The sequence below is a fragment of the Sinocyclocheilus rhinocerous genome, unplaced genomic scaffold (assembly GCF_001515625.1).
Source record: "Sinocyclocheilus rhinocerous isolate Xijiao unplaced genomic scaffold, SAMN03320098_v1.1 scaffold160, whole genome shotgun sequence".
NCBI lineage: Eukaryota > Metazoa > Chordata > Actinopteri > Cypriniformes > Cyprinidae > Sinocyclocheilus > Sinocyclocheilus rhinocerous.
Window position 1 is genome coordinate 679,165 of NW_015624563.1, and position 12,942 is coordinate 692,106.

Genomic DNA, 12,942 nt, shown 5'->3' on the forward strand with positions numbered 1-12,942 from the left:
ACGTTTTGAACTGTACATTAGAATAATTGTGGTCAATTCGTCCTTTCTGTGTTATAAATTAAGTTACATTTGAGATTTTTGCATGATTCATGTTTTTTTGTTTGTTTTTTTGACATTTAATGATGTTAATAATTCAGTGTTTCAGAGCATGTCATCAGAAAAGATCAGTAATTTTTCAATACAAATTTCATTCCCCCCCCCCCCTTAAGATTTTAGAGTTGTGTCTATACAGAACTTGACTTTCAAACCTATCAAAAGTGTGACAACTAGCCCCGGGACTGCGACACACTCAATTTCAAAGATTTCCATATAAAGACGTATATTTCCCGAGAGTGTGCAAAAACGATTAATGCCTTTGTTTTCTATTTTCTAATATTCTTCATGACAAAGGAATAAAGTTTTCAGATCGCATCGAGATTGGCAAGAATTTCCAGACTATCGAGATTCAGTCACCAATCTGTAAAAACGAAATACTTTCAGACGGGACAGATCAAACACGATGTTCTCATGCTGTAAAGAGCCCCACCTCTTTGAGATTGTTTGGGATGTGAAGTTCATCAGCACTGGCTGCGATGAGCACATTTCTCAAGCTCGTCTCCAGAGCACGAGAGCAATGCACAGCAGATGCCTTTATATTTGCTTTCATGACGCAGAGTGATTCAGTAGAGCACAGCAGCATCAGTTCACTGTCAGCACAGAGCTGCATCGCTAAAGCTTTGACTTGGAATATCTGACAAAAGACGAGAAGCGCGACGCGTCACCTCGAGCGAGCATCAGCGCGGCCGTCAGCGAGAGACACGCCGCTGTCGCGTGGTGCGCGTCAGGTAAGAGCTGAAGCTTTTTAAAGTTGTGTCAAATATAAAATAATGTCTTGACATAACATATAAGCCTACGTTGAATTTCTTATTTGTTCGTTATATGGAAAACAAAGTAGGCTACAACATCGACATCAGCTGTGGATTATGATCAAAGCTGTTAGTATTTCATGTGTATGCTATTTTCTGTCTTCTGGGTGTTTATTCATGCTTGAAAACATTTGACCAATTCATCTCTAAAATAGTTTTTAAAAGCATATAAAAACATACGATTTGATCCGAACTTTTCGTCTCACGCGTTCGTCTGAAAGTTCAGGAATGTTTATCGTTTTGCAACAAATTGCATTCTAAAAATGTTTTCATCCAAATGTCTTAACATCCTCCGTAACTTGTCACAAAACATTTCGGCCGTTTCTACTAGTTTTCCGTTTTTCAGATCAATCCCCGTCATAGTAATTCAATATTAATTAATTAATTTTACTTCAACATTTAAAGCGGTAATTCATAATTAATGTCTAAATTTTAGTAGGCAATTAGTGGTGGACAGATGTTCAACTGTCTACTAGTATGCTATACAATAATATCAGCAGGTTTATATAAAGACAGCTGTCTTGTTTTGTCGTGCATTTATTTGTCGGATCAGTTTTTAAAACGAAAAATTCTTATTAAGAACAAAAACTTTCAGGTTATATTCTTAATTTTTTTTTTTTAATTAGGCCCGTATGTTTTACTTACATCCTCTAGTATTCAATGAATGGGAGGAGCTTAAAACTTTATAAAATAAAACTGTTATAAAGTGGTTCATTGTTTTAATTTCACATGCCGTTGATTTCAACCAGAAATAATCATAAATATTCTCATAAACATTACTATATGGGGTAAGGTCACTACTAATGTTACAAAAGATTATTATAATTTCATGAACAGGAATGAAGCTATCAATCAAGCTCTCCTGAGCCGTGAAGGACACTAAAAAATCTGTAATTTATGACTGTTCAAGGCTAAAATATGTTTCTGACTGTTTCAGGATTGACTGAAGCTGAGCTGAAAACAGCTAGAAAACACATTTCTCCTGAGCTCTGGATAAGGTATGTGTGCACAAACATACACTGACACAAAATATCTTATATCTTATTTGAACAGAATTATTGTTTAGTCATAGGTATTCATTTTTAATTGTTAAATCTGAGGAATGTTTCAATTAATTAAAACACTTCTTTGCATCTCCGTCTAAAATAAACAGAATTATTCTCTAATTCCTTGTTTGCTGATTACTGCACCTTTAAAATTGAATTAAATTATGCATATTTCACAATTCCATAAAGTCTGTGGGTGGCACCACACTGTATCGACTTCTAACCCTATTTACCTGTCTGATACTGTCTTCTGTATCACTGTTCAATCAAACCATGCAAGGAGTCTGATTACCTTACAGCAATAATATATACGGTGTCCATTATAGACTACTGGAAGTCAGCATATTGAACTATATGCAAGTTACAATTTCATGCATTTCATGCATGTCTGCAATCAAGACCAAACCATCGAGGGTGAAACATCTACGAATGCTTTACGTCTGATGAGATTGTATTTAAATGGTATTGCTTGATAAGTCTTAACAGACGAACCGGGATTTAGTCTTGCAATTTTCTGATAGACCTCCAGCATTGAATAAGGATTATAATGTAGGACAGTGTACTTAGGCCTATTTAGACCGCAGTGTACTTTGGGACTTTCTGTTCATGACAATTATAGGTCAGAGAGGAGTCTTTACAGCCAGGAAAAGAGAGACGGATTCTTTTAAGTAAACCTGCTTTGGAAAGTGAAGACGTTTCATTTGCTTGTAAAACACTACAGTTTGCCTGAGGTATATTTGGTTAGATGATGGATTTGGTGTGTAATGTCCTATTCTTGTAGCTATTGACCCCGACAGGTCACATAAGTCATTTTTTTAACGCATGATTTATTTCACAGTCGGGTTAACAGATGAAGTTCAATGCATCGAGCAGACATGAACTATGATTTAAGGCCTACATGTTAACTGTTCAGCATGAATAGTTGTCATCATCAGCGGTCTAATACACATAAACCTTTTCAATAGCTGGTCTGTGTTATAATTAGTATAATAGAGCAGTTTTTTCACTTTATGGGCATTTGACACTGCTAATAAGACATACAATACACATGTAGCTGATATAAATTCAAATATGAATATACATGAAAATACCAACCAAAGTCGTATGGCATTTTAATATTACAATTATTGAAGCTTATGTGAGGTAATGTTTTTTTTTAAATTTTTTTTTTAAAAAGCTTTATGAGCGTTATTCTACTGTGTTACCAATTAATTTGAAGTGTGTATATCATATATTTTTTTTCATATTCCTGTAATGGGATGTAGGGTCGTATGATGTGCTCTTTGGCTATTGGGAGACAAAAGCCAGCGGGATGGGATCTAAATGAGGTTTAGGGGGCTGCAGATGGGACCCTATCTTTCCTGTCAATTGGACTTTGCTTTTCAAAACACTTGACCTTTTGTACTAATTCTATTATCACGGCAAAATGAAAACGTCACAATAAAGCCCAATATTCCTATTATAATTACGTGCAATGTCATCAGCATCTTTATAATAACTCGTAATGCCGACGTTTAAAATAAAAACCATGCAGAGTCTTCGTAGCGAAGACTTTTTTCTACTGTAGAAAAAAATATGATGGCATTTTTAACATAATAGTAATTTTTCAAATTCGGATCAATAGTGCACTGCTATTATAGAAATGTTATTGATGAGACAGTTTGTCGGACAACGTGTCAAGCGATTCGTTTTATTCTCAGCTGTGGTCGATTCAGTACGCACAGCCCTCATAATGAGGAAAAAAATGACATGCCGACATTTGTCCCCTTTCTCTTGATTTATGAACGCGTGGAAATTGGCTCATGACAGTTTGGACAGTTTCAGTGTGTGGCGATGCAGATGTTGATAACGGAATTTTAACGCTTTAATAAAAGCTACCTGACTGCTCTTTACACTTAAAATATGTATGGCTACTAGATTGAGCTACTCTTACGACTTTGAAAAACAGTGGGATTGGATGCTCAAAGCAGCAAACGTCGTAGCCTATTCGAGAAATAAAAATCGACAAAAAACATTACATTTTTAATTAAACCTATTATTTTACATCATCCTATCAGTATAATACATTAGGTTTACAATTAGTTTCGGGTTTTAATAAAACCTATACAAATAACGTGCGATTAATCTTTATTAAATGTGGGAAAATGTTTTAGTTTAGGCTACATATTTTCGGCGTGTTATAGCCTAATGTTTTTAAGTAACACAATTTATTTATGAAGCGATTTCTCTTCTTCTCAGGCTATTACACCGATCGCACACGGCTGGGTCTCGGGTGTTTTCCCCCCTAATTCAGAGTTGAACTCCAGGCGCGCTGCGCGGCGCGGCATCGCCCTGTGGCTCCTGTCGGAGCGTCTCTTTAGTGTGTTTGAGTGGCAGTTAGTGAAGCGTCATTGGCTCTTCAGAGGGGCAGAGCCACGCCAATCACTCACATCCCGCTCCGGCAATAAGAGCCAGTGTGTGAGACGCGCGCTTATTCGCTAGTTACTACTGATGCTGGACCCGATAAAGGAGCCTGTTGTGATATTGGGCATTTATCGTGCTTGTATTTATAAAGTTCGCGCTCTCGCTGATAGTTTTTGAAGGCGAATTTTTAATTTCGTATGTGGAATAGGCTGCGACATGATTTGAATTCTGTAGCGTTTGGACATCTCCGACAGCGCGCGGAGGTAAGAAAAATACAAACTTTTAATCGTCTCCGAGTCCATCTAAAAATTATTGTTTTTGTTTAGGTTTTAGGCATTTAAAGTGACTTGCTTTCAGAGTGAAACAGCAAAAAAGTGAAAGTGGGGAGACATTTGTATTTTGTTTTTATTTTTATGGTAAATTATTATTAGCCTGTTATTATTATTATTATTATTATTATTATTATTATTTGGCTAATATCGGGCTACTGTATGATACATTGCCTAAACCTAAAAAAGCGGCGTTCTATATTCTGTATGAAAAAGTCGGAACATAACGGTGAGGCCGACATATATTCTACAGGAAAATCAGCTTGAACCGTCTGCAAATTTCGCTACATTGTTATTTCCCAACACAAAGTCATCAAAATATTATAAAGTAATTACGCAGCATTAGAATTATTACACGCCTTTTCAGGGAAAAGGTGCTCGTGCTTCAGAGTCTTTAAGGAATAAAATGAATAATTGCATTTTGCTGGCACACTGATTTAGTTCTTTAATGTTTAAAAAAATATATATATATATTCCTTTTCTTCAATTTGCGATCATATTGAATTGCATCTTTATTTTCTCTCGTTCTTTAAATGGGTTTTAATTCATCATCGTCATTTTGTCTGGTTCTTTAAATGAGTTTTTATTTCACCCGCATCATATTCTGATCTACAAACAATGTGCGTCTGACATGTGAAAAAAGCTTTACAGTAATTGTGCTAGTTGTTAAACTCTCAATTTTTTAGTGTTGTCAAATAAAATTCTGTTTTCTATTTAATAACTATGCCACATCTGGTAATAACTATCATCAGAGTAATATTCTTTATACTGTTCATAAATAAAACAATGCAACTAAATCCCTTCTCTGATTCCTTTACATTGTTTTTATTGCTAAATTAACCTTTTAAATGTGTTTACAGACAAACATCTGCATTCAGTGGTCTCTCAAGAATGGAAAAGAGTCTTCTGCCTGGACCAAAAGACATTGTGATGGCCACCCCACCGAGTTCATTTCAGCAGGAGCCGCTCACGCCTCCAAGATCCTCTCTTAAGCCCAACCAAGTTGGGCATGTCATCCTCTACGGGGTGCCTATTGTCTCGCTGGTGATTGACAATCAAGAGCGGTTATGCCTGGCTCAGATATCCAACACCCTGTTAAAGAACTTCAGCTACAATGAGATCCACAATCGTCGAGTGGCTCTGGGCATCACCTGCGTGCAGTGCACCCCGGTCCAGCTGGAGATCCTCCGGCGGGCGGGCGCCATGCCCATTTCCTCCCGCCGCTGCGGCATGATCACCAAACGGGAAGCAGAGCGACTTTGCAAGTCTTTCCTGGGTGAGAACTCTCCACCCAAGCTGCCAGACAACTTTGCGTTCGACGTGACGCATGAATGCGCTTGGGGCTCCCGGGGAAGTTTCATCCCGGCGCGCTACAACAGCTCCCGGGCCAAATGCATCAAGTGCACCTACTGTAATATGTACTTCTCCCCAAACAAATTCATCTTCCACTCGCACCGCACACCCGAGGCCAAGTACACGCAGCCGGATGCCGCCAACTTCAACTCCTGGCGTCGGCACCTTAAACTGACAGACAAAACGTCACCGGAGGACCTGTTGTTTGCCTGGGAGGACGTAAAAGCCATGTTCAATGGAGGAAGTCGCAAGAGGGCACTTCCGTCCTCTAACTGCTCGCCCATGGGCTCCGTCAAGGCCATGAACTCAGTTCTGCCCCACATGATTTCTCCGGAACTGGCCCAGAAGAGAGGCCGGTACGAGGACGATGATGAGTTGGACACCAACAGCCTCTCGCCCCGAAAGGCCCCCCGCAGTTACCCGGTCATTCCGGTCCCGAGCAAAGGTTTCGGGATGTTGCAGAAGTTCCCAACAACGTCACTATTCCCCAGCCCCTACACCTTCCCAGCATTCGGGTTGTGCCCGCAGAAGAAGGACGACAGCGAGGCAACCAACGGACAGAAAAACAGCGGCCTCTCAGGGCTCCTTTGGCCCGGCCGCAAGGACGCTTTTTACCCGCCCTTCTGCATGTTCTGGCCTCCGAGGGCAACTGGGGGTATTCCGGTGCCCACTTACCTCCAACCCCAACCCAATGCCCTTTCCTCCCTCACAGAGAGCCCGTCCCTCAGACAAGCCTTTTTGGATCTGTCTGAACAGGGCAATGCCAGCTTGGAAACGAACCCCAGATCCGGGCTGTTTGAGCGTGACTGTCCGCCCGTGACCTCCGACCTCCGACCCGCCCCGGAGGGCTGGCTAAAGCTGCTAGACGCTCCTTCGCTGCAAGCCCGCAAGGCCAGTTACCACTCCGCATTCCGGCCAGTGGTCAAAGACACAGAAAGCATTGCCAAGCTCCACGGCAGCCTGGAGGACTTTGGGCTGGAGAGGCACCTTTCTCCCGGCACCAGCTGCAGCTACCAGAGCGACAGCGGGGAAAGCGACGAGGAGCAGGAAGTGGACGTGGAGACGAAACAGGACGAGGAACAGGAGGACTTCCCCAGCCGTGCGGCGCAGACGCCCCTGCACATGCGCGGGCTTCCCGACAGCAGCACGGGGGATCAGGCCAAAGAACAACCCTCCTTCCCAACCGTTCCTGCCGAGACCTCAGCAGAGGACAAACCCGGCCTCGCTGTCAGTCCGCCCACCATCCTCAAAGTCCCCAGCCCCGTTCACGGCTCGCTGGAGGAAAGCGCCGCGTACAGAAATGTAAATATTCCCTCCAGGCACTTTAACTAATTATTTAAATGCGGGCCATTGGCTGGCAGGGTCCATATGCATAACAAGATTGATAGCCTGTGTTCCCTGCAGAAATGAAATATTCAGAGCTCTTTGATCCCTCCTAATAAGCCCAGTCGTGTTTTGTTTAATGGCGACATTATGTTTGCTCCCCTTTGTCACTTCTGCCTATTAGCCCTTTTAATCTTTAACCCTCTGACGCTACATTAACAGACAGATCGGGAAGTGCGACAGGAATCGAAACGGGAATTCTTTAGCAATTAGCCTTAGCACACACATACGCACGTCGCTGGTCCGTTGATTTATATAAAGGAACTCAGTAGCATGACAAAGCCAAACAAACATCAGGATCATATATAAAACATAACAGCGTTGTCATTCTCAAGGCTAATCAATTCTGTGCTTTTGGCTGACTGATATATTTTGTTGCTCTATGTTCAACCTTTGGCCTGATGTTATGAATCAGTTCTAATCAGACATCGCTGGTGTTTTATGGTTGCAGGCTCACAAGAGAAGAGACGATGGGCTGCCGGCATATGCAAGCAAAAACAAAAGCACCATCTCAGGTGAGAAATGAATGTAAAGTGAATGTTGTTGCAATGTTGCAGATTTGGAAACTGTAATGTGATTTTTCCATGCATTATACGTTTTTTACACTACAGGACACTAAGTATTAAGTATATATGTATATATATACACACACACACACACACACACACACACATATATATATTTAAAATATTAAAACATAATTTTATATGCATGCATATATATATATATATATATATATATACCAATTATTATTGTAAAATTAAATACATTATTTGATTTAATTTAGAAGTTTTTTTTGCAATGATTACTATACACATATAAATGTTTTTTAAATATTATAACATAATTATATATATATAAAATTAAAAATGTGAAATATATAAAATATTTAAACCAATTATTATTGTAAAATTAAATGCACATTAAAAACATATTTAAACAAAATAATTAAATAAAAATAAATTATTAAAATAAATAAATAACAAACTAAATAACGATAATTAACAAAAATAATACAATTTTAAACCTTTACAACTTAACATGCAATTCATTTGTGTACATGCATTCACATTTGAATTTTTTTTTTCTTTCAGATGACAGCAAAGAGCAGAGCAGCTTTTGCATTCCAGAGACAGAAGCGTCGGCACCCGAATACTGGCGGGAGAATCCAAGTAAGAACGCACGCCACTTTATCTCAGCTTTACATCCACCACTTACAGCAAGAGGGCTGTGAAATAATTTGCGCAGCACAGCTAGCCCATCCCTGCAAGGATATTAGGATTAATCTAAATATAAAAGATACGGGATGGAATATACTCTCGCAGCACTCTTAAAATGGAGCAGCTCTCTCCACAATGTCATTGGGAAAATGTGATCTGTAGGGAGCCATAACAGTTCAGCAAGACAATCAGCTCAACGCCAGGAAGGTGACAATCACCATTTGAACAATATCAGACGGAAATAATTGCCTTTTGCCTAGCAAAATCTTCCATTAGAAAGATCATAGCTTATTGCCTTTTATCTGTCAGAAAGACATTAAAAGTGTTTTATGACATCTATGGCAACATTTATATTATCTAGCCGATAATGATCTCCTCATATAACGTATAATGTATTTGAAAAAATTACATGAAACAAATTAAATGAAACCACCTTTGCCTGATTGCTAAATGTCTCCGAGGGGCTACTGGGAAACGTGATTAGAACTTCTGATTTTCCAAAGAGTCTAACGGCAGTGTCTTAAAGATAGTTCTGTTTCTTGGGAGGGAGGAAAAAAATAATCTAATTTTCCATTTATATAATGCAAACTGCCTTGGCTTTGACTATTCACGGTTAATTGACTGTCAAACGAGGTTGTTATCCTCAGGCACTGTCTGCAAATTTGCTTGTCAAATGAGACAGAGAGAGGAGGAGAGCGAGAACAAGACCGCTTTCCAAATGAGGAACGCCTTGTTCGGCTTAAGGAGGCAAGACGGGAAATGAGAGAGAGAGAGAGAGAGAGAGAGAGAGTCGAATGAGGGGATGATTATTCCAACGTGTTGGATCACTTCATTCGAGCCATTTGCGATTTAGACACAAAAACACAGGCGGCAGACATGCCGTGCAGATGTACCGACTCCTAAGGATTGCAATCAAAACTGTTTCGAATAATGTCCTGATTCAATAGCGCAGTAACATTAATGAAATCAGCTGTTTTCACAATTTGAGGATATTGGAATATTGTAAGGGCTTTTCCAATGAATGCATTTGAATGCACTAATCAGATATTTTGTAGAGTGAGTTAGTGGAGTCAGATATGTATTATATTATTTTCATTGTATTATGACTTTACAGTAAATATGCAGCCATACCATATTCATGATATATGAATACCATTTCCTCACCCCAGCAAAATAGCATTATATTTAGTATTTCACTTTGTAAGTCAAATATGTTTGTCTGAAATATCCTGTTGTTAGACTGACTTCTGCTGGTTGCTGTTAGAACTACATGATGTGTGTCAGTCTGTAATATGAACTCTATAGAAACTGACATGAGTGGATGCTTGCAATGCCTTATAAACCTTCAAAGTGTTTTTAAAAAATCGTCTTATTTCTGCTCAGCAGACCAAAGTCAAGACTCGAACTCTCCCGTATCGCTCAAGAAGGATGTTGAGAACATGGAAAAAGGTGAGATGACAAGCAAAGACTTTACCGTTGAAAGGTTTGAGGTCAGTAAGATTTTTATTTGAAAGAAAGTAATACTTTTTGATTATAAATAAATGCTGTTCTTTTGAACCTTGTATTCATCAAAGCAGTGCAACTGTTTTCAACATTGATAATAATAAGAAATGTTTCTTGAGCAGCAAATCTGCATATTAGAATGATTTCTGAAGGATCATGTGACACTGAAGACTGGAGGAATGATGCTGAAAATTCAGCTTTGATCACAGGAATAAATTGTATTTTACAAAATATTAAAAAACGAAACGGGTATTATAAATAGTAATAATATTTCACAATTTTACAGATTTTACTGTATTTTTAAACAAATAAATGCAGCCTTGGTGAGCAGAAGAGACTTATTTTAAAAACGTAAAAAAAACTCCTACTGAACCCAAACTTTTGAACGGCAGTGCAACATGTTTAAAACACATTTTTGTAACTGCTCTAGATGTAATAGTTGATATTTCGGGCACAGCTCAGCATCTGATCTTGATTTATCGTGTAATCTGTCCTTCAGAGGAACTCCAGAAAGTTCTCCTTGAACAGATAGATTTACGGCGGAGACTGGAGCAGGAGTTTCACGCTCTGAAAGGCAGCTCTCCTTTTCCAGTTTTCCGTAAGTGTCCTGACTTCACTTCACACGGTTAATCATCACGATTTCCCTTACGAGAAAGAAGTTTATTCAAGTGTTCTGTTAGTATACTTCTTTTAAACTAAAAATAGGAAAGTATACTTTTAGTCTACTTTTTTATGTACTTCTCAGAAATGGTATACTTTTAAGTATACTTGACTTATACTGAGGAAAAAGTCTAAGTATATTTGAACTATACTTGTGCTCCTAGAATCCGTGTTTTCATTGTTATACGGTAGGGGGCGCTAGTACACATCTTCTGTACAGACTTTTCAAAAAACACAAGTGAAGAAGAAACCGAAACAACAAATGCTTCCAACACTTACAAGTATACTACTAGTACACTGATATTTGTATACTTACTACATAAAGTATACTTAAAAATATACTTGAACTTTACTTAAGTATACTTACTAAAATAAACTTGAAGTATACTACATTTTGGTAAGGGTTAGCATGTGAAAATCAGAGAACCTGCTTTCTCTGATCAATCAGATAAAATCAGTATAACTCTATAATGACCCACTTCTGAAATAAGCCCCAGAACGATAAAATTAACCTTTTTGAAAAGCCCTACATAAGGGATTATATATGAATACAGGTGACCATAAGATGCCATTGTTTTTAATATTCCATATTTGGCCATCCTCTACAGATAACTTTCAGGACCAAATGAAGAGAGAACTGGCTTACAGGGAAGAAATGGTGCAGCAGTTACAGATGGTAAGGAGCTTTCTGGTAACATAATTTCCCATCTGATTAATTTGCTTTTGAATCATACAAATATCCCACATGCAGCCCTGTTATATTAGTAATCTGCTGTAGCAGGCTAAATCTATGTTAAAGAGGAAATATAAGATAACCAGCAGACAAGCAGCAGGATCTGGTGTCTCGCAGTCTTTTGTTGTCTAGAACTGGTTCAACATTGCATAGCGCTGCGGCATCAGTCACTGGGGCATCTGTGTTTTAACACATGGATGATGCTGGCAGACTGCCACTGTTTGTTCTCTCAGTTCAACACCATCCGTCAAGCCAGGGGAGATCATATATGAGAGATTACAGCGTGACAGATTGAAAGCTGAACTTCTGTAATGCACAATAGAGATGAATACATAATGAAGTTTGGAAGATGGAAGCTTACGTTTAGTGTTGTATCACCACATATAAGGGAATATGCGAATGTAGTCACGGCAAAAGGGTATTTTTAATTTAAAGACAGAACGGCTATAAGTGACCTATTGCGTTTATGTTTTTTTTTTTAAGTAAAACTTTTATTCAGTAAGAATGCATTATATTAATAAAAGTGAAAGTAAAGACATTTATAATGTTACAAAAGATTTATTTTTCAAATAAATGCCGTTCTTTTGAACTCCCTGTTCATCAAAGAATCATGAAAAAATGTATGTTTCCACAAAAAAATACGAATCAGCAAAAACTGATTTCAACATAGACAACAATCAGAAATTTTTCTTGAGCAGCAAATCAGCATATTATTATGATTTCTGGAGGATCATGTGACACTGAAGACTGGAGTAATGATGAATGATTTCTGAAGATCATGTGACACAGAAGACTGGAGTAATGATGCTGAAAATTCAGCTTTGATCACAGAAATAAATTACATTTAAACATATATTCAAATACAAACCTGTTCTTTTGAATTATAAAAATATTTCACAATTTGACTGTTTTTACTGTATTTTTGTTCAAACAAATGTAGCTTTGGTGAGCAGAAGAGACTAAAAAAAATACTGAGCTCAAACTTTTGAATGAATTATAATAGTAAAATAGTGCATTTTCTACATTAAAAAATATGAAGGACACAAGTTTTCCTTAAATATTAACTTAAAGGCATAGTTCACCCAAAAATGAAAATGTGATGTTTATCTGCTTACCCCCAGGGCATCCAAGATGTAGGTGACTTTGTTTCTTCAGTAGAACACAAACGAAGATGTTTAACTCAAACCGTTGCAGTCTGTCAGTCTTATAATGTAAGTGGATGGAAATCACGGCTTTGAGAGTAATACACAAACAAAACCAAATTAAACCCTGCGGCTCGTGACGACACATTGATGTCCTAAGACACGAAACGATCGGTTTGTGCCAGAAACCGAACAGTATTTATATTATTTTTTACCTCTAATACACCACTATGTCCAACTGTCTTTGGGTGCGCGCACGGCATCC

At 38.4% G+C, this 12,942-nt stretch overlaps 1 protein-coding gene across 3 annotated transcripts in view; it reads left to right on the forward strand.

Annotated features, from left to right (window-relative positions):
* The first annotated feature begins 609 nt into the window (after positions 1 to 609).
* skor2 (SKI family transcriptional corepressor 2) overlaps positions 610 to 12,942 on the forward strand; it is a 13,834-nt gene continuing 1,501 nt past the window's right edge. For 2 of the 3 annotated variants that reach the window (XM_016556187.1, XM_016556198.1), the window contains exons 1-8: positions 610 to 824; positions 1,843 to 1,903; positions 5,544 to 7,338; positions 7,871 to 7,934; positions 8,514 to 8,591; positions 10,023 to 10,088; positions 10,642 to 10,740; positions 11,411 to 11,478. In XM_016556187.1, coding sequence (XP_016411673.1) covers positions 5,575 to 7,338; positions 7,871 to 7,934; positions 8,514 to 8,591; positions 10,023 to 10,088; positions 10,642 to 10,740; positions 11,411 to 11,478 — 2,139 coding nt within the window. In that variant the 5' untranslated portion in view covers positions 610 to 824; positions 1,843 to 1,903; positions 5,544 to 5,574. The remainder of the gene's footprint in view (positions 825 to 1,842; positions 1,904 to 5,543; positions 7,339 to 7,870; positions 7,935 to 8,513; positions 8,592 to 10,022; positions 10,089 to 10,641; positions 10,741 to 11,410; positions 11,479 to 12,942) is intronic. The other variant, XM_016556195.1, reaches the window with a different exon arrangement.